General features: G+C 34.9%; 2 protein-coding genes and 1 pseudogene across 3 annotated transcripts in view; 1 reads left to right on the top strand and 2 right to left on the bottom strand.

The window, feature by feature from the left end:
- Positions 1-4,279, bottom strand: part of LIX1 (limb and CNS expressed 1) — a 62,699-nt gene extending 58,420 nt beyond the window's left edge. Inside the window, exon 1 of the mRNA XM_078447743.2 lies at positions 1,375-4,279. The gene's annotated coding sequence lies outside the window, so the exon portion shown is untranslated. The remainder of the gene's footprint in view (positions 1-1,374) is intronic.
- A 100-nt stretch (positions 4,280-4,379) lies between these two features.
- On the bottom strand, positions 4,380-25,925 carry RIOK2 (RIO kinase 2). Of its 2 annotated transcripts, none has more exons than XM_060635307.2 (10): positions 25,736-25,925; positions 23,275-23,413; positions 22,331-22,471; positions 20,099-20,274; positions 17,090-17,178; positions 14,936-15,127; positions 12,534-12,626; positions 10,549-11,073; positions 8,959-9,055; positions 4,380-4,666 (listed from the first exon to the last, which is right to left on the bottom strand). In XM_060635307.2, the coding sequence occupies exons 1-10, from the start codon at positions 25,799-25,801 to the stop codon at positions 4,502-4,504; spliced, it is 1,683 nt and encodes a 560-aa protein (XP_060491290.1). In that variant the 5' UTR covers positions 25,802-25,925; the 3' UTR covers positions 4,380-4,501. The 2 variants fall into 2 exon arrangements, with proteins under 2 accessions (XP_060491290.1, XP_060491291.1); XM_060635308.2 differs by having other exon boundaries at positions 22,331-22,447; positions 25,736-25,924.
- Positions 14,091-14,217, top strand: LOC132682478 (U4 spliceosomal RNA; annotated as a pseudogene).
- Positions 25,926-27,189: the final 1,264 nt, after the last annotated feature.

The raw sequence follows: 27,189 nt of genomic DNA, 5'->3' as shown, positions 1-27,189 counted from the left end.
TCCAGTTCCATCCATGTTGCTACAAAAGGCCATATTTCATTTTTTCTCATTGCCACGTAGTATTCCATTGTGTATATAAACCACAATTTCTTTATCCATTCATCAGTTGATGGACATTTAGGCTCTTTCCATAATTTGGCTATTGTTGAGAGTGCCGCTATAAACATTGGGGTACAGGTGCCCCTATGCATCAGTACTCCTGTATCCCTTGGATAAATTCCTAGCAGTGCTATTGCTGGGTCATAGGGTAGGTCTATTTTTAATTTTCTGAGGAACCTCCACACTGCTTTCCAGAGCGGCTGCACCAATTTGCATTCCCACCAACAGTGCAAGAGGGTTCCTGTTTCTCCACATCCTCTCCAGCATCTATAGTCTCCTGATTTCTTCATTTTGGCCACTCTGACTGGCGTGAGGTGGTATCTGAGTGTGGTTTTGATTTGTATTTCCCTGATAAGGAGCGACGTTGAACATCTTTTCATGTGCCTGTTGGCCATCCGGATGTCTTCTTTAGAGAAGTCACCACCCCCTTTAAAATCAAATCATTACACTGCTCAAAATCTACAATTGCTCCTTTCCAATACATCAAGGTAAATTCTAACAAAAATTTTAAAATAATCTTTAATTTGGTCATTTGCTGCACAATACCCCCTTCCCAACCATAGCACACTACATTTATTTGTCTTCTGCATGATTTCCTCTTTGCAAGCTCTTTTTTTTAATCTACCTATTCAACCAAATTCCTCTTCCCTATAATTCACCAAATCACTCTGAACTTTCACTTATCCACTGTCCTTGGAGGTTTCTCAGTGAGATCAATGGTGTCAGGCTTTCAGTACAGTTGACTTTGTACCTTTAATTGTTATGTGTTTAATCTTGTTTCTTCAAATATAGTGGACGCTTTAGGTCAACAAAAATTTTATCTTGAAAGTCTGTATACTTCCTCAGTATCTTTAGACAACATCAAGCACGTGCAAAATGTACGGGTTAATATTGTATTTTTCTTCCTAATGTAAGCTGAACCTCTTCCACTAAAAGCAGTTATAGTGATCACCCTTATTGGATTCATTCATTTCAAGTGGTTACTTTTTTTAAAATGGAACCATGTAATATTGTGACAAATATTCCAAGGATTATATTTTATTTGTATTATGAGGCACACTCCTATTTATGGAATTAAGCCTACATAATCTGATTCTAAATGTTACATAAAATACTAATTTTAATGTCATCATTATTTACAATAGTAAGACAAAAGAAAAACTTACATTTAAAATGTAACAATATTAGTCCCTCACTGTGTTGTAGACTTTGGAGTTATTCCTACACTCCTTGTTATTACACAACTGTGTAACTCACGGTTATTTTGAACTTTACCTCATTCCCAGCCTTCTACAGTTGCATAAGATGGTTCCAGACCTTCATATAGCAAATCAAGGTCAAACTAAGATATGGCCTGATGCTCTCTAGGGAGATGTTCTGAAGAGAGATGAAGAATAATGGAGATGGTGAGCCTTAGCCACCCAGAATATTGAATGCGACTTGAAATAAACTTACACCTCAGGGAAGTGTTCTCACTGAGAACCTAATGAACTCATACCTCCACCTTGTGGAAGTGGCTGATAAACCTCTGGGCTGCAGGTTTACCTGTTAAGTTCTTTAACTAGACAACTATGTTTTGTCATAACATTTACTGAGTACTTGACTAAAAAAATGATTATCTTCTAGTTAGTAGCCTTAAAAGATCTTTAAGGTTCTGGAGAAAGCTCAAAGACAGCCAGCTAGGCACCAAAGAACAGACCCATGGCTACCAATATCACAAAGTTATTTAGCACAAGTATAAACTGCATTATCTTGTAGGAAAAACTTATTTAGTGGGAGCAACAAGTAGAGGATGCAAGGTTACAAGCAAAGCATTTGTACGTTGAGATGAAAACAGCACCAAAAAGATCACAGGTGAAATATCAGTGACCTTGGAAATAGAAAAGATTCCTCCCGAATCTTCCTTTTGGTAATCTGAAATCATTTGGGAAATACTTCCTAATATATAACATGTCTCACGTACTGTGCTAAGCTCCTTACAGGTGTTATTTAATTTTTATAATAATTCTAAGACAGGCACTATTAAATGTCCTCATCTCACAAATCAAAAAAGTGAGGTTAGAGAGGTTACAGAAGGCACTTGAGGTCTGGGAAGTGGTTGAACCAGGATCTAAATTTGGAACTCGCAGACTCAAAATGTTTTATTAACCACAGTACATGCCTTGACTACATTAGTAGTACACTTAAATTGTTTTTGCTCATTGTTCACTATGGACGTTTTAAATGTGAGGGTTACATCTTGTTTGATAGACCAAATTCTAATTTCTAATTGAGGACTACTCAAAAACATCTTTTAAAAATTGTGAGTAGGGGTACCTGGGTGGCTCAGTCAGTTAATCATCTGACTTCAGCTTAGGTCATGATCTCATGGTTCGGGAGTTTGAGCCCCATATGGGGGGGCTCTCTGCTGTCAGCAGAGTCCACTTCAGATCTCTGTCTCTCTCTCTGCCCCTCCCTGGCTCACGCTCTCTCTCAAAAATAAATATTAAAAAAATATTAGACACTGATTAGACACTGAATAATTTGCTTAGACTTATGCATTTGATGTATCTGTTCTGCCAACCACAAGAAACCTGAGGCTATTCAGGATAAGAACTGCTTACTTAGATTTCAAAGTTCCTAGAGTAATAGTGTTTATGTAGTAGGTACCCAAAAGTGGACTGCATCAACTGAATAAAAATTGAGTAGGAAGATGTCATATAGTTTCATTCCCAGTTTACCTTTGATACTCTAATATGTATTGCAAGATAAATATTCTATGGTTCTATTAAGATGTCTTCAACATTATTTTACTGAAATGCTTTAAAGTAGATTTAGTAAATGCTGTGAAGACACACCTAAAATTCGAAGCTAGGTAAACACTTTCCAAATTAGCATAAGTTAATTTTCAAGGGAATTGGGACATTTTCTTGTGTCTATATAATTAAAGGTATTTATTAATGATAGGTCTTGCAAATAGAAGAATGAATTTTACAAAGGTGAAAGGGAATCTGCTGTTTTTATCATTCTTGGAAATAAATCTGCTGTTATTTCCTCTAGTAGATCATTACCACTGATGCAAGTAATTTTAGGACATTCTGGCTGGTGACTGTGGAGTGACATTGCCATCTAGTGGTCATTTTTTTTTTCCCATAGGTGATGCCCCTCTTCTGGCCTACTGGGTGATGCTGAGACTTGAATATCATCAGGTAGATGTACTTAAGCACCCATCTTCCAATCTCACTGGATTACAAAGTCTTTGTATTACAATGCCTTATGTATTTTCTTTCCCCTGCACTATTTACTTGTTAAGTGAAAACATGTTTTGGACCCACCCAAGAATATTAGAAAGAGGTTTTCATTCCTTATCCCTTCTACCTCCTTATACTCCTAACTCTTCTACTTCTGTTCAGGCCTGCATAAAAACGAACAAGTATGGAAACTGGTGAGACTACGGCAACTTTCTGTTCCCATGACAACATTACCAATTTAAATAGTGGAAAACAAAATTATGCATCACCGGCTGATCCTTAATACTGGAGCCTTGGGGCACCTGGGTGGCTCAGTCAGTTAAGTGTCCAACTCTTGATACCGGTTCAGGTCATGATCTCATAGTTATTAGTGAGATTGAGCCTTGCATTGGACTCTGTGCTGACAGCATGGAACCTGCTTGGAATTCTCTCTTTCCCTCTCTCTCTGACCCTCTCCAGATCGCGCCCATATTCTCTCTCAAATAAATGCTAAAAAAAAAAAAAAAATACTGGAGTCTAAGAAAAACAGGTGGCAGTAAATTCTCCCAGTGGTTAAATAAAATAAAAACAAATTGTTAGCAGAGTATCAGAAAGCTAAACATGATTACAATCATTGTATCATTCTAAAAGCTATACTTTAATGAATGTTTACAAAGTGCTGGGCATTGTTCTTAGTGCTTCTGTGTATTATCTCACCTAGTCCTAAAAACAACCCTATTAAATAGTTACAAATCCAACTGTAATAGTAAGAAAATTGAGGTGGAAAAGGAGAGAGACACATATACGACTTGCTTAAAGTTCTTTTCATTAGCAAGTGGAAAAACTGGGATTTGATACCATGGAATCTACTTGTTTTTGGTAGAGAACAAAAAGCAACACAAATAGTGAAATTTAGTTTTTTTTTAAATACCCAAATATTCCTAATAAAGATTATTTTAAAAAACAGATTTTAGCAGATTGACTAATCATCTAAAATATTTGGAAGAATTAAATTGGTTTAGCAGAATTACTAAAATTATTCTTTAGAAGACACATACCAAAGGAGTCAAATTAATATATGAAAGAGAGTTTATTTATCTATTTATGTATCTGCCTTGGTCTAGAAAAGACTAAAGATGGCTTAAAAGGGGATCATACTAATGTTTTGGAAAACATTCAAAATCTTAAATATATTACTCTCCCCAAAAGTTAGCTGCTTCCAAGCTTGACTTAATATTTTGCATGTTTTCTCTCCGTTGTTTTGTAAATATATTTGCTTCTCCTTTCTGTAATCGACGTCTGGCAGCTGATTTTTGCTGTTTTGTCAACTGACGTTTCACCTTCTGTTTCACCAATTCCTGGAAAGAGTTCATGAATTAGTATTACTGATTACTGAACATTTTAATAAGGAGACAATATTCAATAAAACAAAGATTTACATTGTTAATATTTTTCATATTTGTTAACAAGCATGAATTTCTTAAATTCCAAACACTGACAGTACCATATGAACCAGCAACAAAATAAACCACAAATTAATGGTTATAAAATAGAAGAAATTAAATTCCTAATAGAAATACAGATTATAGCAAAAAGTAGTAGTCACAATTCTTTGAATAACAAACCACAACAGTGCCACCTAGTGTCCATGAGGAAAACTGAAAACAAAAAAAAAATTTACCCAACAAGATAGAAAACTGCTTGTTCCTCTGCTTTTGAGGTAAAAGTAGACATGGCTTTGTAGTAGAAAATTATGTTTGAAAGCATTCACTACTGGCCAAAATTTATCCAAGAGTGCCTTCATAACTTCAGGTGTAGAGACGACCTGATGGCAGCAGTTACATGGTAAAGTCTTCACACAGTTTCTGGGAGATGTAGAATGTTTTCTCAGTGAATAATCATAACTTCAAATTATTTCTTATTAAGACCCAGGCTGCCAATGTCACTTACAAGATGAATAAGTTTGAATATTCTGCTCCCAATAATCTTGTCTTCCTCTGAAGCACTACAGCCTGTTATTTAATTGTATATACCCTTGTACCACCCTACTTATTTCCTAAAAAAGAAATAAACACTGCAAGCATTGAAGGAAGGGTCTCTTGTTAATATGCCCTACACTCTGCTAGGCACAAAGAAACATTTATTAAAACCTGTCAAGTTAAAAAAATTAAAGAATAATCAATCTGAGGTAAAAATGGCCTATAAGAACTAGTTGGCTTATGTTTCTTGAATTGCACATGTGTATTATAAAACTTGGACCAGATGAGTTAAAAGCAGACTTTGCATTTTTACATAGTTAAGCAGACTACATTCAATTAACAGGCTTTAACAAGTCATCCCTCTTGATTTTAGTCTACTGATTCCCAATGGGAAAAAAGGTTAAGAAAATAAACAGATGGAACATTCAGTTTTCAATTCCCTGCAGAGGCTGATATCCCATGAGATGTAGTTCCCCAAACCCAGTAAGGCAGGAGACTTAGAAGGAACTGGTACCTCAGAAGTTTCAGAACTGAAAGCTGTAGGACTGGCTAAAAAGTTTAGAACAAGTATGACTGGGCTCTAGCACCCCTCCCTATCCTAGGAAGAAGACAGGCAATTATCATAGCCTACTCACCCCAGCAAGAGACCAGAACCCTGAATGAGAAAAACATCTTAACTACAACAAAGATAAGAGAGCAATACTTTCAAAATTCTGAAGGAAAATCATTTCCAAACTACAACTCGAACACTTAAAACTCCCAATCCAGTGTGAGAACAGGATAAAAAGACATTTTTAGTAATAAAAAGTACTGCTTCTACCATTCACTCAAATAATTACTGGAATCTATACTGCCAAATAAAGAGATGGAACTAGAAAAGAGGCAACCAAACAAATAGGAAAGGAGAGATCATCCCAGGAAGACAACAGTAGAGCATGTACCACACTTAAAACCAGAGGAATTCAGAGGCCTCCAGAATATTTTCAAGAAAAAAAAAATCAATTTCTTTTCTAAATATTGTGTGTGAATTTCCCCTTGGTTCTTCACTTTGATGAGACCACAGGATAATCATATCAAGAAGCTCAAGAAAATAAGGAAATAATGGATTATTATGCATGCTCTTCCTTCTAATCCAGGACAATTTATGAATCCTACAAGGTTAATTTTTTTCATGTTAAAAAAAAGTGGAAGGGGTGCCTGGGTGGCTCAGCAGGTTAAGTATCCAACTGTTGATTTCAGCTCAGGTCATGATCATGGTTCAGGAGTTTGAGCCCTGCATCTGGCTCCATGCAACAGTGTAGAGCCTGCTTATGATTCTCTCTCTCCCTCTCTCTCTCTCTCATTCTCTCTCTCAAAAAAAAAAAAAAAAAAAAAGGCAGGAGAAAAATCTCATTTAGTATTTATTTTTTAAAAAATACCTGTGTATTATTTCAGGGAGTACATAAAAAATTAAACAAAAATCATGCATTTTGTTGATTCTGTTGTTTGGTTGTTGTGGGCCATATGTTTATTAAAAAGCAATATACCTAAATGTTTAATAAGAATTTGTTACATATTAGAAAGAACAGGGTTCACAGGTGACAACTTCGCCAATAAATAGAGAACGACAGAAGTATTTATATGGAGAAAACAGATCTTACAATTACAGTTTCAAAGAACAGAGAAAATCTTTTACCATATAGGAAAATAATCATCAAATTAACAGAGGTAAAAAAATAAAGTTTCTTTTCTTATGACTTTTTAACAAAATGAAATGTGACCTCAAGGAAAAAAGGGTGACCAAATTTTCAAAAGAATGTAGAGTTAAGATCATCAATTTGTTTCCAATGATTAGAGGGAAATCTTTTTGATCAAGCTGGCTGAAGAGATCTTTTTCCTCTTAGAAGGCAAATTTGTATTTTATAATGCAATTCATTATAGGTTTGACCCCATTTTAAACTTTAAGCTCCTATTAGCTATAAAGGAAATGAGGTAAAGTCAAGCCTTACAGACAATGTCAGTGTCATCTTTTATATACAAAAGACAGCATAACTTAGCATGAGTTAGTAATCTAAATTTTTCTTTATATGCGGTTGCCAATTTTATGCCACTAATTGTATAAAAGCACTTATGTTTGGAATCTGAGAAATCAAAGAAAAGAGTGTAAATAAAACTCAAGTATAGAAAATATCAAAGCCAAGGGTGGACAGACAATCATAAAGTGTGAGAAATTCTTAATAAAGACAGGTTGATAATACTTAAAGGGAAATGTTTATCTTTTAATATAATTAATAGATGTTTCAAAAATTCCAAACATTTATAGTTTTCATCTAGAATATCAAGTAAATTATAAGCTCAGCAGAAAAGAGTATATAAAAAATCAATACATTTATAGAATTTCACTTTTATTTTGGTCTCACAACTCTGAATGTTCATATTATCAAGAAAGTTCCTAGAACATTAAAAATGTGTTATGTTATAGAATACAGTATGTTCTTTTTAGCCTATCTTTTATAATTCTGATTTAATTTTGTAAATATCCCATGTTATATCCATAGGACACACATTTTAACTTATTGGACAATATATATGAATTTGGAAATCATAAGTTCAGTAAAAACAAAATTCTTTTATTTTGAATTCATATTCCACATAATTTTATTTCTTCCTGTTTTTTTTTCTAAATTTTTTAATGTTCCCTTTTATTTTTTAAATTTTAACTCCATTTATTTTTGAGAGTGAGTGTGAGAGAGAGTGAGCAGGGGAGGGGCAGAGAGAGAGGGAGAGAAAGAGGGAGAAACAATGTCAAGCAGGCACCATGCTGTCAGCAGAGTCTGATGCAGAGCTCGAACTCAAAAACCATGAGATCATGACCTGAGCCGAAACCAAGAGTCAGATGCTTAACCTCCTGAGCCACCCAGGTGCCCCTTTTAATGTTTATTTTTGACAAAGAGAGAGAGACATAGGAGAGCACTAATGGGAGAGGGGCACAGAGAGAGGGAGAGAGAGAATCCAAAGCAGCCTCTGAGCTATCAGCGCAAAGCCTGATGTGGGGCTTGAACACATGAACTGTGATATCATGACTTCAGCTGAAGTAGGATGCTCAGCCAACTGAGCCATCCAGGTGCCCCTATTGCCTCCTTTCTAACTTCTAAATTGATTTTCTTCTTTTGTTTATATTAAATGAAGTTATCACTAAAAACTGGTTTTAAGGGTATGCAGCTTAATGGCTTTAAGTACAAGGGAAGTCCCCAATACACCAAGTATGTAATTTTATCTCTTTCCTTAAAATCTACAAAGGAAATAAACTGATTCTTCCTCTTGGGCAGCCTGGAGAGTATGGCAGGCAGTAAAATCCAGGAGCTGGACTATTTGTGTTCACTATCCTGCACAGAAAATGTCCCTTAAGAAATTCTTTTGAACATTGCTGCTAAATGTCTAACAAAACCTTTAGGTCAAAAATTTTTAAATTACCTATTTTTCTCCTTCAAAATTTAGTGAAGCTGGCACATCTTCACACTGTAGCTGCATTGCTGTCACTAGCTAGGTAATCTTGAGCAAAGTCATGTAACCTATCTGGGCCTCAATTTCCTCATTGTTAAAATGCAAGGACTAGACCATATCTGAGTATCTACAATCCAACCAGGGTAGTGACCTAATCAACATTTGGAAAATGTTGAATGAATAGTTACCGGAGGAATTGTTGAACAGCTTAAAACACTGCCCACAGAAGTAACACTCAGAGTTCTTGTTCTGTACTGTTTAGTATCTTCCATACTTTCTTCATCTCTAAAATTAAAACAAAGTCACAAATTACCTAATTTTTTTATAGTTAATTATGTGTCATTTATACTTATCCTTACATAATAAAATATCGTTATATTTAAAATTTCTGTGAAGGTAAAACTTCACACATTTCACAATTCAGCCCAATATATTAATAATTTCCATTTTTCAGCATTCTAATAGTCACCATCAAAACTGCAAAACTGAATGTTTCAGCCATCAAAATTTGTTACCACTTCCCCAGAATTTATATCTCTTTTCCGCTAATCTCTTGTTCTTTCATTGAACTTTACACATATCTGCCTCTTACATTTAAATTCTTAGAACACTTCCCTGCCATCTCCTAAACAACAAAAGATGTAATGGGACCAGAGGCAGTATTCTTAATCTGTATCATCTGCCCTGCTAAGGGAGAAAAACTGCAATGATGGAAACAAACTTGTTTTACACATTGCTCAAAGTTTTAATATATACAAAGTTTAAGACACTCAGACCATATTAACACCGAACAGTCAATATTTTTCAGCAACATCTCTTATCTTATGTTTCTACTCTGAATAATAAAAATTTTGCCCAACATGTGTTTAAAGAGAACAAGTTATTCTGTGGTAAGACTCTTTAACCTCTGTAGATTTTCTTCAATTACTTAAAATCCTCAGTCCCTGCCACTCTTGATTTTAACTTATAATTTTAATTTTACAAATTTATTATTTGAGTTGTAATTGCCCCGAGACTCCAGATACAGTTTTACAGAAAAGGCACAAAATTTTCATGTTTTGTTTCACGATAAAACTCTAAAGACAGCCTTAGGATGTACTGAGAAATGCCTAATAAATGTACTACTGATATAGTTTTGTCTTATTACTATTTTGAAATAATTAAAACTCCTTTCATGATTCAGGATAAACTATTCCAAATATAAAAATTAAATTTTTTATCTTTTGCTAAGTTCAGGCTGCCAATTCATTAATACTTGCAAGAAAAAAAAAAAACTCTTAGAAAAAAAAACATATAATGTTAAATAATTTTAACTATACATGAACAAATATTGATAGAAGGTTCAAAGTACCAGAGAAAATTCACTGTAAGTAGATATCTTAAGAGAGCACATTTACTACATGTTTACTGGACTACATATAAACCAAACACATATACAACTACAAAAATATATGAACATTCGTACATCCAGAACTTGACCAATTTACCAATTATTGTAAATAATTCTTTTAAAGTAATCAGTTTGCATTTTTAAGGCAGAACTGTTTAAAAACGAATCAATAAATTGCCGAGGATTAGGTCCATTGTAGAAGGTAATCTAAATTTTAACAATAAAAGGGTTATTTGCTTTCTCATTTTTTAAACATAATGGGACAGAATACAGCTCTGTTATATCATTTGAAAAACAAGAACAAAACGCCACTCATTTATCAGAATTGAAGAAAGTATAGGTCTCCACATTAAAGTAAAAAAAAAAATCAATCAACAGAAATCTATACCTGAAAGACCTGAATTCTTTGTTTACTGACGACAAGGCAATCAGATGAGGGCATGCATCTTCATAGTCTTCAGAGCTCATGGGGATTCCTCCTTGACCTGTTTTACCATTTTGCCTAGTGTCATTTTCAATTTTGTCTGTCTCCTCAGAACATTCAGTTACAGAATTGTTGTCAATAACTTGACCTTTTATTTCTTCTAAAGCTTGACTGAATTCAGGTAATTCAAAATTTTGTGCATCAGCACTCTCCTCTGACGAATCCTCTCCCTTTATTTGTTCAAGGTGTCCAGATGATATGCAACAGTAGTCAGCGGATTCATCTGCAGACTTCTGATCACTTTGATTTTTTGATTTATGAAACTTTGCTTTTTCTGACAACTCTTCATCAGAAGGTGAGAATTCAGATCCGTCTTCTGTTTCAGTATTTTCATCATCTGGACCTAATGGATGAAGCAATTCATCATCTGTCTGCATTTCCTTTGTGTAGCCGCTGGCAGAAACCTCTACATCAAGAGAGTCCTCCCTCCTAGAAAAAAGAATGACAAACATTAGGAAAAAATCCACCTGACATGGGTAAGTATTTATTATTCTGATAAATTATAATTCTGAAATGAGTTTAATAGTTTATGTATTTTAAAGATTTTTCTTTGCCTAAAATGTAATACTTAAATATACAAATGTAAAAGATACATTTTTGTTGTCACTTAAGAACAAAATGACGGGGCGCCTGGGTGGCGCAGTCGGTTAAGCGTCCGACTTCAGCCAGGTCACGATCTCGCGGTCTGTGAGTTCGAGCCCCGCGTCAGGCTCTGGGCTGATGGCTCGGAGCCTGGAGCCTGTTTCCGATTCTGTGTCTCCCTCTCTCTCTGCCCCTCCCCCGTTCATGCTCTGTCTCTCTCTGTCCCAAAAATAAATAAAAAACGTTGAAAAAAAAAAAATTTAAAAAAAAAGAAAAAAAAAAAAGAAAAAAAAAGAACAAAATGACTATGGGGATGACTGCCTGGCTCATTTGGTTAAGAGTCCGAATTTTGGTTTTGGCTCAGGTCACAATCTCAAGGTTTATGAGATCGAGCCCTGGATTGGGCTGTGCTTACAGTACAGAGCCTGATTGGGATTCTCTCTCCTTCTCTCTCTGCTCCTCCTTAGTTCGCATGTGTGTGCGCACATGCAAAGACTATTAAAAGCAACAAATATTAGCAGAAAGGTTACAGAAACTTCAGTTGATAATGATTTAATAAATTGACTTTAATGGGCACTAAAGATTTCTTCTTTGAAGTTCTATCATCCCAAAGCACAAAAGTGTCATAATTAAGGATATAAAATAAATGAAAAAGTTCTGCTTTGAAAATTTACATATAATTATGTTCCATGAATCAAGTAAATATATCTTCTGTTCTGTATAAAGGAAAAACATAAATTCCAATATGAATAAAAGTTCATGAATTTATAAGAAACTAAATGTGTTACTCCCCTAAAATTCACAAACATTGCCTTAATAGACCAAAGGCACAAAGGCAGGATTTTCTAGTTTTTAAGTTTCATTTATACACTAGACAGCAATGATACTCAACAATGATTATGTGTCAATGGTTACTATTTGGAAATTTTTTAGATGAAACTGTTAAACTTTTCAGAACTAAGTAAATCAAGTATTATTTATTTATTTATTTTTATTTTAGAGAGAGGCAGAGGGAGAGGGAGGGAGGGGCGGAGGGAGACAGGGAGGGGGAAAGGTAGAAGGAGAGAGACAGAGAGAGATGAGAGAGAGAGACAGAGAGAGAAAGAGAGACAGAGACAGAGACAGAGACAGAGACAGAAAGAGAGAGAATCCTAAGCAGGCTCCATGCTGAGGTCTATCCTACGACCTTGGGATGATGACCTGAACCAAAACCGAGTTGGATGCTCAACTGACTGAGCCATCCAGGTGCCCCAATAAATCATATATTTAAACAGTTTTTATTATTTTAAGCAAAGCAGAGTACAAACCTGATATCACTAAAAGTTGGGTAAAGCTCACTTTCATAGCTGAAACGTTTCATGAAGAAATCTCTAATGCATTTAACATCTCTGTCAAAATACCTGCAAAAGGAAGAATCATTTTTGATATAGCCTTTGTTGCTCATGTTTTTCCTCATTAGCCAATGACAATATACTTATTAATGATATTGCTAATCATTATATGAAAAAAGATGTTACTCACAAGAAAGAAAAGAGACAAATCAGATGCCAGTGTGTTTGAAAAACAAAAACAAAACAAAAAAACAGAGGAACTAATAGAAAATATAAGCTTTCAAAGGCATATGGTCCCTATAGTTAGAAAACTAGAGGCCTTCCCATACTGTACTAGACATACTAAGAGAAAATAACATGCATCTGAATCTCAGAAAAAAAAAGACTGGGTCTGCAGTTAGGGGCAGGTTTCCACTTTTCCTCTTTAGTCTCCAGCCTGTCTGGTTATACTTCTCATCAGCTATACCCACTAGAACCCCATCTACAAAAGCTTAAAGACGAAACAGATTAGTGACACATAAGAAAAAGTTTGGGGACCATTAAATTATGTTTATATACCTTTATTATCCATTAGCTAATTTGCAAGAACATCCAAAAGAGATAAATAATGCTGTGGCTTATAAACAATGATCTGAAGACACGCTAATCTGGACCAATGGTAGAAGGACCTATATCAGGTTGCTTTTTAGGCCACCATAAAGCAGTGGGAACAGATTAAATTCTCTAGGTTTCTAGATAAGGGAGAATTAAGAAACAGGGTCACACAGAATTCACTATCTGCTTGAATATTAATATTTCAGAGAAAGTCTGGAAACAGATAATGGTGCTAATCTTTCCTAATTTTAGGGCACCCAGGGAAAAACCTCAGTAAATTAAAAATTATCTTTTTATTTATGTCTATGTTTCATCTAATTAGACAAACTCTCAAAATCTTCAAAAGCAGACATAGGTCTTATTTATAATTATTTATTAATTAATTTACATCTTAATTTCTGCTACATAGTACAACTCCTTTATCCTAGTACTTCTCCATTAAATAGCAAGTTAAATCATACTGTTTCCCTACAGAATAATGCAGCCTACACTTTGAATATCACAATTTGTCATCGTTTCCTTCTCTACTACTGGTGGTTCCTGAATATTCTTTCATTGTGTGACTGTTACCCCACAGTAATAAAAATGGTGATGAGTCATCATCCAAAGATATGTTAAACACTCAAACACCAGGTGTTAATCTATTAATATTTTTTTGGTTAAAAATATTCTTTAAATTTATATTTAAATGACATCTTCTTTTTCTGGAATAAGTATAGACATTTTCTTATGAAAATCCATAGGAAGAAAAGTTTGACTGAACACAAACTGGTTTGAGTTCAAACTTTCCAAGAATTCATACACTCTTATTCGTAAATGATAGCGATTGTTATCTTCAGGAGAAAGGAGAAGTTTCTCATAACTTGGAAAGGAAGGTAAAAAATATTCAGCTTTGATTACAATCAATTACGTCACGAAATACAAAGTAAAATATTATCAAGCTTTGTGCAGTGGCAGTATCGTAGCCAATGAGGTTTATCCGAGGCGTGATTATTGCTAATTGAAAACTTTTCCCAAAGTAAAATATTGTCATACTTCATAACTTGGCTGGCTTACATGGTTAAGTAATGTGAAGAGTAAGATTACCACAGTATATAAAGTGATTCTGCCCTATGTTAGGGATGAGGTTCTACATGAGTTATTTTCTAATAATAAAATAAAAACTAAAAATGATAGGAGAGATATTCTTGGTCTGGTAACTGAGTCCACTTCAAGATCATAATTTTTACTAAGGCCATCATGATTATAAAATTATGCTTGGTGAAACACTCTTGGAGGCAACTATGGAGCAGAGAGAGGATGGGGTCCTAGGGTTCCCTTCTCTATGTCCCTAATTCTGGACAGACTTTGTTTTAAAAATTGGGCTTCCACGTAAAAGTCTGTTTGAATAAAGGTTTGCTGAACTTTCCACCTAAGAAAGTTTGACTTTCAGAAGTCTGTCCGATTACACAAGTAATTCAAATTCTTTTGATGGTTTATAAAGCAGGCAGTTTCTTCAGATTTCCCATGTACAGCAAAAACTTAATGACTAGGTTTTAACAACTGGATCAAAGTGCATTTTCCCCCCTTTAAAATACTAAGGAATAAGACAGGTTCTCTAAGGGGGGGAAATCCTAGTTTGTATCCTTTAATAAAAGAACAAATTTTTAGACCATCAACATCAGTCACTTCAAACCAGTTATTGACCCAAATCACGGTATTACAAAGTTAAAAAAAAAATTAAGAAAAAAATGACTGCATCACACGTAAACACACCCATATCCAGAATCACTTTTAGCATATACCATTCAGCATTGTGATGAGAAGTTGAAACCATCTGTGGAAAATCAATCATGGTGATGTGGTCATCTTTATCTAAAATGAGATTGAATTCATTGAAATCTCCATGAATCAGTCCATGATTTGCAAGTTTGACAATCAGGTCCATAGCTTCATCATATATGGATGCAGGGTCTTCAACATGGTGTATCTGACATCTGAAAGTATGAAAACAGGTTATTTATATTCATTTATGATTTTCATGAAAGCAGGCATGCGTATTATTTTTTCCATTTCTTAACTCCCTATCAGCTTTCTCTTCATTTCTATTAGCACACAGACAAGATGTAACAGCTCCCACATATTAAAAAAAAAAAAAAAAAAAAAAAAAAAAAAGCCACACCCTGTCTCAACTCTGTATTCTCTTTCTACAACATACTTTCATGGATAATTACAGCCCAACTCCTCTACATTGTACTTACTTCATTTTTTCCCTCCCATTCTAATGAACTCATTTTAAATAGGTTTTCATCTACCTCGTTTGAATGCAATACGTAGAGTCAAAACTACCAATGACTTCCATGTTGCTAAATCCAGTGGTCAATTCAGACTTCATCATATGAGGTCTCTCAGTTAACCTCTTCCCCGCCCCCCCCCCCCACCCCCGCTGAAATGCTTCCTTCACTTGACTCTTGGTACACCAACTCTTCAGGCTGTCCTCTTTCCATGTTTATCATTCCTTCTCAGTCTTTTTCACTAGTTCTTCATCTTTCCCCAGACGTTTAAACTTCGGAGCTCAACGGTTAATACTAGGAGCCTTTATTTAGAATAATTCTTGGTGATCTCATTTAGGCTGTTGGCTTTAAACACCTCAATCTATACTTCTCTGAACTCCAAGGCATCTCAAACTTTAGCATGTCCCATACTGAACCTCTGATTCTATCCCATCCTCTAACTCCAAGCTGCTCTTCCTGCAGTCTTTCTCATTTCTGTAAATGACAACTTTGTACCTCCAATTAATTTGTTATTCAGACCCAAAATCTTGGTGTTATCCTTGACTTTCCCTTTCTTCATATTGATATCCAATCCCTAACAAATCGTGTTGGTTCTACCTGCAAAACATATTCAGAATCTAACCACTTTTTATCACCTTCACATCCACAACTCTGATCTAAACAACCATCATCTCTTGACTGGATTATTGCAATAAATTCCTAGCTTTTCTTCCTAATTCTGTCCTTGTCACCTTTCAATCTGTTCTCAAAACAAAAGCCACAGCAATTCTATTAAAACATTAGTCACATCATGTCTCTTCTCAGTTCAAATTCCTCCAATGGATTCCCATCCAAAACAAAATAAAAAAGCCTTGTGCTATTGCTATAATGACAACGACACTGCAATATATAAACATATGAAATCAACATGCTGTACAATTTAAATTTGTATGTCAAATGTACTAAAAAAGAAACTAAAAGTTCCTTGCAATTGCCTACAAACCTTAAATGATCTAGTCCCCTGTTGCCTCTCTGATCTCATCACTTTTTATCTCTGCCCTCATCCACTCAACTCCAGCCACACTAGCCTCCTCACTGCTTCCTGAACATGCAGGCATGCTCCAATCCTAGGATTTATGTACTTTGCTGGTGCCTCTGCCTGGATCTCTTAGATATCTGCATGGTTTTCTCTCTCACTTATTTTAGGATTATGCTCAAAAATACTTTATCAATGAGACTCTTCCTGACCATTTCATGTAAAATAGCAGTTTCATCCACTCACCTCAGTACTCCCTGTCCCCTTACCTACTTTATTTTTATCTATAACATTTTCTACCATCTGATAATCATGTATTTCCTTGTTTAGCTATTTACTGCATGTCTCTTTCTATCAGAACATAAACTCTATGAAGGCAGAGATTTTGTTTTGTTCACTGGTGGGCCTACTAAAACAGTGCTTAATATATACTAGATTGCTAATAAATACATGCTGAATAAATTACAGAGATTACAAAATTCATACTATCAGAACAATATTGAATTTTTAATTTGCATGTGAGACTATTGCTTTGTGTTAATTTCTAACCTTCCAGAAGCAATATTTCATTTAATTAAAAATATTTTTTGAAAACTAAACCTTACATTTATTTATTAGAATCCATAGTTTCAAGAATAATAAATACTTACAGAGGATAGCCACTTACGAGTTCCATTACTACCGCATGGCGATTATAATCAATCGGTTTTGGGACTGGAAATTTCCTCTCATACAATGCCTAAAATACAGCAAAATAGGTATAAACTAAAGAAGAGGTCATTAATATTTAGGGTAAAATAAAAGTAAACATACCTGCCCACAACTAGAAGAAACATACAAGATTTTACAAAATTACACGTGATTATTTATGGCTTATTCACAGCACAAAATGAGCTACACATAAAATAAAATTTTAAACCAGTTAACAATTCACTTTTTCACCAAACGCTAATTTACTGAACATTTACTAAATATTATACATGGTGCTAGGGTTACAGAAATGAATGTAAAAAAGCCTGTCCCCAAGCCTATAATCTCCTAGGATATACCCTCTTCATTTTATTTTTTTATTATACTTATTATTTTTTAATCTTTATTTTAATTAGGCTCCATGTCCAATGTGGGGCTTGAACTCATGATCAACAGTCACACTCTCTACCAACTGAGCCAGCCAGGCACCCCAGGATATATCCTATTTTTTTACATTTCTGCCATCAATTGGGAGTGTGCTTAAAAATTCAAATGGAAATAAACTGTGAGTGAGGAAATACTCTTGTCTTCTGGCAGATTAGAAAATGAAATATCCCAAAAGATCAGGTATTGTAGCTTACAGAGCATTGACCTTTTTCTTCAGACCACAATATACAAAGTAAATTATGTAACAAATATACACAGTAGTAGTCTGAGTCATATTACTTCAGATCATCCATAAATCCATCTTTTCTTAACTTCTTATGCTTAACTTCTTCTACCTTTTGCTTACAAAGTCCTGTTATTACTTCCTGCAAAATATGTTAGGTTTATGCTCTCTGAAATTTGGAATGTTACCATTTGAAAGTAGGCCTTTGTTATTTATACCTGATTGCTCTAACAGTGGTTCTAGCTCTTGCCACCATAACTAACCTTTATTTTGGGTACCAATACCAAACTAAAATACTTAGGTCAATGCTCCATTCAGAAAAATCTACAATGTTTATAAATATTGATTTCAGTCTCAACAACTTTTCCTAGTTTTCAGAACTCTCTTTAATCCACATATCAGGTCCTAGTTTTCCCAATACTCTTTTTAAAAAATATATATATTATATGTATATATTATATTTATATTATAAACATAATATATATAATAACAGTCTATGTAATATTTATATTACACATAATATATTACATATATAATATACACATATATAATATAGAATGTAAATATATACTACATATAATATATACATGTCTATATTTATAATATATAGACACATATATAATACATATTATATATATAATATGTATTTTATATATATATGTATCCATCATATATATATGATGAAACCTCTTTCATCAACTATTCTACTTTACAGAAGTTTCTCTAAGCTTAACATATAATTTAATTTTTAAATGTTTCTTTATGTATATTTGTGTTATATTCCCAACTTACAGATGCTTGACTTCATTACTTATTCCTTTGGTAGCCACACCTTCAGCCCACCCTATGCCAGGTACTTAATACAGTGTGGTAGGCATACAATTCATACTCCGTACATATTTATGAATAGGGTTAATTTCATAAAGCGTTTATTTCCTATCTTCCTTGCTAAGGAACTGAACTCCACTCCCCAAAGATTTTTGTTTGTTTGGCTTTGAAGATTTTTTTCAGTACAAGTAGTTCTGAACATGCTTTGGCAGCTCAACAGCATATAACCTTAACTACTGTCATAATGGTCTAGCTCTTGCACTATGGTTTACTCCCTAATCTTATTTTATCTAATTAAATTTATCTTACTCCTTCCTAGGAAAAAAGAGAATAAATTTAAGGAGCTATTGATGCACAGTCTGCTTCTATTCTAGTATCTTCATATAAACATTTGAGAAAACACCTAATACAGTTTTAGGAAAATGTGTAATAATCTCTACCAAACTGCTTATTTACTGAATATTATAAGATACAAACCATTAGTATATAAGACAAGAAACACATAACATGTATGGTATCAGTATCAGTTATTTACATTGTCTTCAGAATTCTTCCCCCATAACTACTAAAAATTTAAGCACATGAATTAACCTACTCAACACCAAAAAAGCAACTTCCAAAACTTTCATTTACAAATCACATACTATAGCATTATGTATGTAAATTATGTACATATGTATGTATGTACTTTTAGTAAACTCCATACCCAATGTGGGGCTCAAACTCATAACCCGGAAATCAAGAGTTGCATGCTCTTTTGACTGAGCCAGCTAGTGCCCCGAGGGTGACTTTTAATTAAAAAGTGAAGTTAAGTAGTAACAAATAAATACTACTGGAGAATAATAAAAATACAGTATTATTTTCTGTTTAACTTAAATGTTATCGAAGATACATATTTTGATTATTAAAGAAACTTAACAAATATATTCTGAACTTAATTTTGAAGTTAAAAGATGAAAACCTAAAGATTTTTACCATTCCTAATATGCATGCAAATTTGTACATCAACATTTCTTCTCCATTAAGTGAAGGAAAGGTACTAGTCAACTTAGCTGAGACACTAAGGTTTCTATAGATAATCACTAGAGGTAATTCCCTGGGGTTTTCAACTGAAGACAAACATAAGCATATTTATGTATACTAAATAGATACATATTCACACACACACTTTTGTGAGGCAATTACATCACTAATTACTTAAAGCTATTTGTTAATTTGCATTGTAATACCTTATTAATACTGTAGAATACTTGTTGCCTTTATGCATTAATAATGATTAAAAATGCCTTCACATAGAAAAAAAAAAATCACCAGAAAAACAAATAACAAAAATAATTAACAGTTAAAAATAAGTGTAATGACTGGGACTGGGGGTAGAGAGATGTGGGGAAAATAGACTGGTAAATGTCACTACGTCCTTTCAGTTACATGTATTATTTGGTTAAGAGACATAAAATTATTTACAAAATACCTTCATATAAGCAAATTCTTTCATGGCAGAGAGACGAGATAAATAAAGCCAAGACATGTTATGCCTGTGTTTATGATAATCACGCTTGTTTTTCAGATTTCGAAAGGAGGTTCTTCCCAGCCTATGAAGCTTTAATGCAAATTGCTGCCCTTCTTCATTTGCAACAACGTAAATATCTAGAGCCAAGATGTAAAAAAGAGCATTATTATACTTTCATTCCAAAAAGTTCACTTGTAATTTCCTAATTTTGATTTTATTTACATCAATTATATCTTTCCTAATAACCATGAATACTTACTACTCAGCAAAATTATTTTAACTGCAATCCAAAATAAAATGACATGTATTAATATCTACTACAAAAGAAAAGAGGGATGTTGTGTGTCAAAGGTTATTACTTCCAAAGGTGCTCAATATTCAATTCAATTTAGTGGGAAAAATGTAATTGTCTTTTAGCATCCTACATGTATAAGAAGCAATTTAATATCTTCTTTTTCAACAACACAAAGTTCAATTCTTTAACTGCTTCAATAAATAATATTCAGTTGTTAGAATATAATCCTATAGTAATCAGAATGGAGATATTCCCCTAAGTATTCCAATTATCAATAAAAGTCGATATTTGTTAATACTGACATTTAAAACATGTCCTAATTATTCATAAGGATTTTAATTATTACACATCAACAAACTATCTCTCACATTGGCAGGATTATAAACTGGCGTAAACTTTTGAAGGGAAATCTGATAATATAAAAAATTTAAATGTACCTAACTTTTTTGCTAATAATTCAATTTCTAAGACTGTATTTACAAATTTATTTGTACATGTGCACAGAGGCATGTGTACAAGGGTGTCTACCACATCATTACCTACAAAAGAAAAGGTGAAGTAACATAAATGTCCATAACAGCTGGGACTGGTAAATTCAATTACAGAGCACTCATACCATGTAATATTCTACATAACTATGAGAAAGATCTATCTGTTAACATGAAATGATATCAGAAATGCATCCAGGGACACCTGGCTGGCTCAGTCAGTATGGTATGGGACTCTTGATCTCGGGGTTGTAAGTTTGAGTCCCACATTGGGTGTAGAGATTACTTAAAAATAAAATCTTAAAAAAAAAAAACCAAATCAAATGAATCAAATGGAAAAAAATCAAGTAATGTTTGCTTTTACCTGTGATTAAAAAGATATATATGTGTATATATACATATTTTCAGTGCATTATATACTATTATTTACATAGACTATTCCAAGAAGGATATATAAGATAGCAGTCAACAGTAACAGCTTTCAAAAGTATGACAACAGATGGAAACCTGGTTAGGATAAAGTTTTACTTTTTATTTTACTTTCTTTTGTACTATTTATGATCTATACAGTGAAGTTCTTATAAACAAAAAAATGTTATTTTTTAAATGAAAAAATTGGACATAAGAGGCAGCCTATCTAAAAAGAGGTGTTAAATTACCTCATTTTACACATTTCTCTCTCTCTCTCTCACACACACACACACACACACTGCTGTATTTAGCAATCTTGCATTATGTATTTGTTCAATGCTATTTTAGAATGTTTTCTGTGTTCTACACATACTTAATTTTGCCATATTTCTGCGGTAGAAAAATGTGATGTAGCTTTTAGTCACTGTCTTCTAATAATTCCTTGTGTTACATATTTTAACTGTTACAAATGTCCATTTATAACATAAAAGAACAAATAATATATTTGCCAAAGATGTCAGTTATTAGTGGAAAATGAATTCTTGGTATAACTGAATTTTCAATGAGAGACTTATGAAAAACAATAACCTACCAAACTAAGAGTAATTTCATCAACTTTACTGCTTCCAACTAACTTTTCAATTCACTGCTTAGCTGAAAAAAATGGAAAAATTTAAAAGATATGTTTTCTCAGGGCACCTGGGTGGTTCAGTTGGATAAGTGTCTGACTCTTGGTTTTGGCCCAGGTCATGATCTCAAACTTTGGTTCATGGGATGCAACACCACATCAGGCTCTGTGCTAACAGTGGCAGAGTCTGCTTGGGATTTTCTCTTTCACTCTCTCTCTGGCCCTCCCCCTGCTCATGCTGGCAGGCGCACTCTCTCAAAATAAATAAATAAACATTAAAAAAAAAAAAAAAAGATAATGCTTTCTCAAAGAGAAATATAAAGAGAAACTAAAGCAAAGAAAATGAGTTCAGTAGTACTGTTAGCACTTACCAGATTCTTTGCCAACACCTATCTGGTTTCCAACAGATTCAACTACCTGTCTAGAAGAAAGTGTTTTCAAAGCTAGGTAATCATATCCTGCGTTTGTCAACCGATAGCCCTGGACAGCTAGACAAAATAAAATGAGAAAGACTGTATTTTAGTTACATCGCACAATCAAGTCACATTAATTCAAGTCATGAGAAGAATTTAAACAGTAAGAAGTCTTAGCTGAAAAGATTAGCTTACCCAGTCCTAGGAGTTTGGCATTTCTTCCTATAATTTGTATTTTCTCTCTAGAGAGGTGTTACTCAAAGCATAACTCACAGACTGACACCAGTCTATATATACTACTAGTTTGTGATAAGACACAGAAACTGAATGAAGTGGTTAAGTTCAGTATTAAGTTCAGTAAATCACTTTCACCAAGCTTTTTTTTTATGTCTTTAGCTCCAATAAGGAATTTGTGCCTGTATTTTATCAGTTTTTAAATTTCATTTTTCTAGTAATTACTTTTTAACTGTTATTTTATAATAAAGTATGGCTCCATGGCAGGTTGAAAGAAACAAACTCATTCCTCACCATGGATAATTTGAGAGTTAATGCTCTAGAGTCCTGTGGCAAATTTTCCAAAGATTGTGGCAACAATTATCTCTATCCTATTTGCTCTTCTGAAATTGGAATTTGTTATGAGGAGATAGAGACTATTTCTTTACTCTGTTTATCTGGGTGGGCCCTGTGACTACTCTAATAAAACATGGTAAAAGTATGTGGGTTTTCGGGTCTAGATAGAGTGCTTTGCTGTTCTTGCAACTTTGATTTTCTACCTTTTTAAATGCCTGCTCTGCAAATAAAATAAAATAAAATAAAATAAAATAAAATAAAATAAAATAAAATGACTGCTCTGGGGAAAGCCAGTTATATGAAAAATCACAAATGGTGCCATAAATACTTACTTTTGGTACGCTCCCAAGCTATGAGTTTATGTTTCACTAATTCTCTTAAAACTTTATTACAGCCACCATGTTTAAGGCTGGCTATAGAAGCAACCAAACTGCAGGGAACTATTTCATGGTTCTTCATGCCCATTTCAACCTGAAATTAAAGGAATTATATGCAATCATAATCAACACAGAGCTACTATCAAAACCTTACTAAGAAGTTAACTTCTCCTTCAAATTTCTCTGATCATGCAGTTCCCCAACCAATTAGAGACATAAGTGATACCTTCTCTGGACATATATTAAATCATAATTTGATATATAATCACTGATATTCATATTCTGCCTCTATACTAAACTATACAGGTAAAAACTGTGAATGCTTAACAATTACTGACAGGTGGCAAATATTGAGATATTTGTTGACATCTAAATGTTTATCTGTAAAAACTATAGGTAGTCCAGATATTTATTAAAAAGGTATTTAACATGAAAGTACCATGCAGGAATAGTGGAAGATAGAAAAATATACACAAATAACTCTCAACTCTTTGGAGAATTTATTATCTAATAGTGTAAATAAGAACCGATACATCTAATTTTATTAGAAGGCAAGAAACAGTAAGTGCTAAAAAAGAAGTGGCTCAGGGATGAACAAAAATAATTCTAGCTGAGGGATCAGTTTCAGGAAGAAGTGGCTCTTGAGACTGACTGTGAGATGCAGAAAAACAGAAAAAGTACACAAGGGAATATCAGAGACAGACAAAAGATTTGGACATGGCACATATGTAAGGCAGTACAGAGCACAACAGCTAGTACAGTGGTAGCTCAGATGCGATATTGAGTTCATGAAAGGAAGGCTGTAAAATGCTTTTAAGTAAACATAAAAAGCCTTGAAATGCAGACCAAAGAGTTCCAGATTTCTTTTTGAGAAACAATGGACCCCCTTGAAGGGTTTCGGTACGGGTGATATATGAACAGAGATTTTTTAAGGACACTAATCACGATGCTAAGTTCTGGGAGGTCCTTCAAACAAAGATGTTTAAGGTAAAGTGGAAACATACATCTATACTCAGTAATGAAGTCACAATTAAAGGGAAAAAATTGTCAATTATTTGATAGAGGTAACAGATAAAGCCGCCAAGTGGATGTGATCATCAAGTAAGAGATAATGGAAGACAAAGGAGGGTTGAGAGACAGAATTTGGGGGGAAGTTCACATTAAAAGGTAAGGGTAGCCAGTCAAAGTAGGGTTATTGATGTAGAAGGCGCCTGAGAAGTAAAGGAAGAGAGAGTCAAGGAAAGATGGCCACTGATAGCAAGGATGGTAAGACTTAACTGAGACTGAAATATTCTATTTAATGAGAAGGTCATTCCTTGGTGAGCCTTAAAGAGTTTAAAATATCACAGAAGTCAAGTTTTGGAAGATAAATCTGGCACTGTTTTGATGTCCCAATCAAAACCTCGTACCTTAACTCATTTTCCATGCTTTGTTCCATCTCTCCTAGTCTCTAACATTCTTTCTCTTGACTCCCCTATTTCTGTCAGAGGCATTAAGGATTAAGTGAACATGCTGATGAAGCAAAAAAGGAAGGTTATCTACCAGAAGTGACAGATGTTTAGAGAAAGTACAGCTGAATTAAATAATCTATGGGAAGAGAAACGTGTCTTCCAAACTTCATAATGAATTTGCATCTGACAGTTTAATCCTTAAGTATTGCCTATTTAAGCAAAAGATAGTATCTTCTAAAAAAAAGTCATTGTTTTATTCTGGGAATGCCTAATCTATGTGTTGCTGATATTTGTGCCATAAGACTATGACCAGTAAAATCAGTTTTTATCACTTCCCTGTTTAAAACATTCAGTGGACTACGCCATTTACCGAAGGCATCGATGCGCCCCATCCCAAACGTGCACAAAGTCTCTATTCTATTATTCTCGTTATCATCTCCGTAGCACTTAATATCTGATACTATCCTCCTTATTTATTTATTCATTTATTCGTTTACTCGATGATCTGTCACCCTTGTCTCGTACCCCGGTGAATTCCCTAAGATTGTCACTAAAAACCAGGTAAATAAGCGTTGAGTGAATGAAACTGAATAAATGCTACGTAAGTGAATCTGGGAGTGAGGAACTCAGTGCTATCAATTCTGAAGAGTCTTAAACTCTTGCTCGGGTGGTGGGAAGCCGAGCGTTCAGAGGTTTTCCAGGCCACAGCGATCCAAGTGTGGCTCTGGAGTACAAGACGGGAGCAGAAAGGAAGGAAATGATTAGAAGAGGGGCCTCTGCTCTGTTTTAGGGGAGACGAAAGCTTCCGACCAAAAGCTTCCGAAAAACCCGACTGTCGGGTCTTTTCCCCGTGCCCAGTCTGGGTCTCCTTGGAGGGCCTACAGCGTGCTCGGCTGAGAGCCGAGTTCGAGGAGCAGAGAAGAACCGCGGTGGGAAAGGACAGGGAGAAACGGCGAACTTCTTACCGCGGTCAGAACCCTGAAGTCATCCCGGCTCATGTAACGTAACTTGGCCACATTCACTCTCCCCATGGCGGCCCAAGATCAAGCCACAAGTCCCCCTCACAACAGATGAGGAGCACAACGCAAGCCCATACACCAGCCTCTCTCAAGCCTCTCCACCGCCGCCGCCGCCGCCGGATGGTTCGCGCATGCGCCGATCCTTCCTGAAGGTCCTTGTTAATAAATAGAACTAGTCTGGCGTGGGAAAATGAAATGCCTTCTGAGTTTTATGATGCATATAGTATGGGTCAGTGAAGAATATTTTTTGTATAGTGACTTTTTAATGTAAACTAACGGACTTGAAAAATTCTCTACAATACTTCCTTTCATTTTTCATATCTGTCAGGATTGGCTGCCTAAAAGACGCCATCCATCTGTAAGAACAGAATGGCAACTTAACGGGAGGAGCAAATTTTACCCACAAACAGCAATTCCTCCTTTAGGCAAAGTGAGTTCCAATAAGGGTGGTTGGAAAATGAACCAAAGCGCGGTTAAAAGTAACAATAGTAATTATACAGACATACCTCCCCTAACAGGACCTGCTGAGAAAAGAGGAAGGCGTGGCTAGAGTGAGAACTCCGTTGCGTTTGCTCAGTATTGGTTTTAGGTTGGTGCTCGAGACTCGGGAGTGCGCCTGCGCCTGGCGGGGGTGGAGTTTAGGCTGCGTGGAACGCAGGCTGTCTTGGTCGCTTCTCCCTCGCATTTCCAGAGAAAGTGGGCCATTTTGACAGGTGGTAACGAATCTCCGAGGATGTTTATCCAAGGCCAAGGAGTAATTTCAGGGCTTTAGGAGAGCCACCCACACTGACCCTGGAACTTTCTACGTCAACAAAAATGATAACCGGAGCAGGACCTTAAACAACTTGCACCTCAGAGGGTGGGTACTCTACCTTCCCTACTAAAGCAACAGGGGTAACAAAACTTGTGTGATAGTTTGTGTTTATACCTCGTTTCATGAACTACAGTTTAAACCTATTTTGGTATCCCTGTCCCGCATTAAGGTGTGGGTGCTACATATGGCCACGAAGGACTGTGGCCTATTTCAGCTTTGACTCCATTTCCAGCCACTGCTGTTTAGCCTCTCTCTGGATTTGAGTCTTATAACTTTGCAAGTAAACTTTGGAGTCCATTTTTTACAGAGTCCGCTTTTTCCTGCTGGGGTTCCACGGGCCAATGTGTCCATTTTCCAACTCTCCAAGGCCTTAGTGAGTATGTTGCTTTGTCCAAACACAGAGTTAGCCTTTTCATAAAACATGCACTGCTGTTCGAAGACAAGCAGTTGAATGTGTGCTTTCATTCCAGTCAGAATAGTTAATAGTCTGAAACCATAGAATACAGGCAGCAGAGCAGTCCTCTGTCCCCTCTACACCACAACCTTTGGCTTCTTTTTTCACTTGAATGCAGTAAGTCTTTGATTA

This window comes from Panthera onca, chromosome A1 (assembly GCF_046562875.1).
Source record: "Panthera onca isolate mPanOnc1 chromosome A1, mPanOnc1 haplotype 2, whole genome shotgun sequence".
NCBI classification, from domain to species: Eukaryota; Metazoa; Chordata; class Mammalia; order Carnivora; family Felidae; genus Panthera; species Panthera onca.
The sequence above is the reverse complement of the archived record's forward strand: the minus strand, read 5'-3'. Positions and strand labels throughout refer to the sequence as shown.

Bases quoted from the DNA above. Each gene is read 5' to 3' on its own strand.
- RIOK2 (XM_060635307.2), bottom strand. From the start codon at position 25,801: ATGGGGAGAGTGAATGTGGCCAAGTTACGTTACATGAGCCGGGATGAC. The intron at 15,128-17,089 runs GTAAGTATTTAT...TCATACTTTCAG, and splicing joins CTCGTAAGTGGCTATCCTCT to ATGTCAGATACACCATGTTG. The intron at 9,056-10,548 runs GTATAGATTTCT...TTTTAATTTTAG, and splicing joins AAAGAATTCAGGTCTTTCAG to AGATGAAGAAAGTATGGAAG.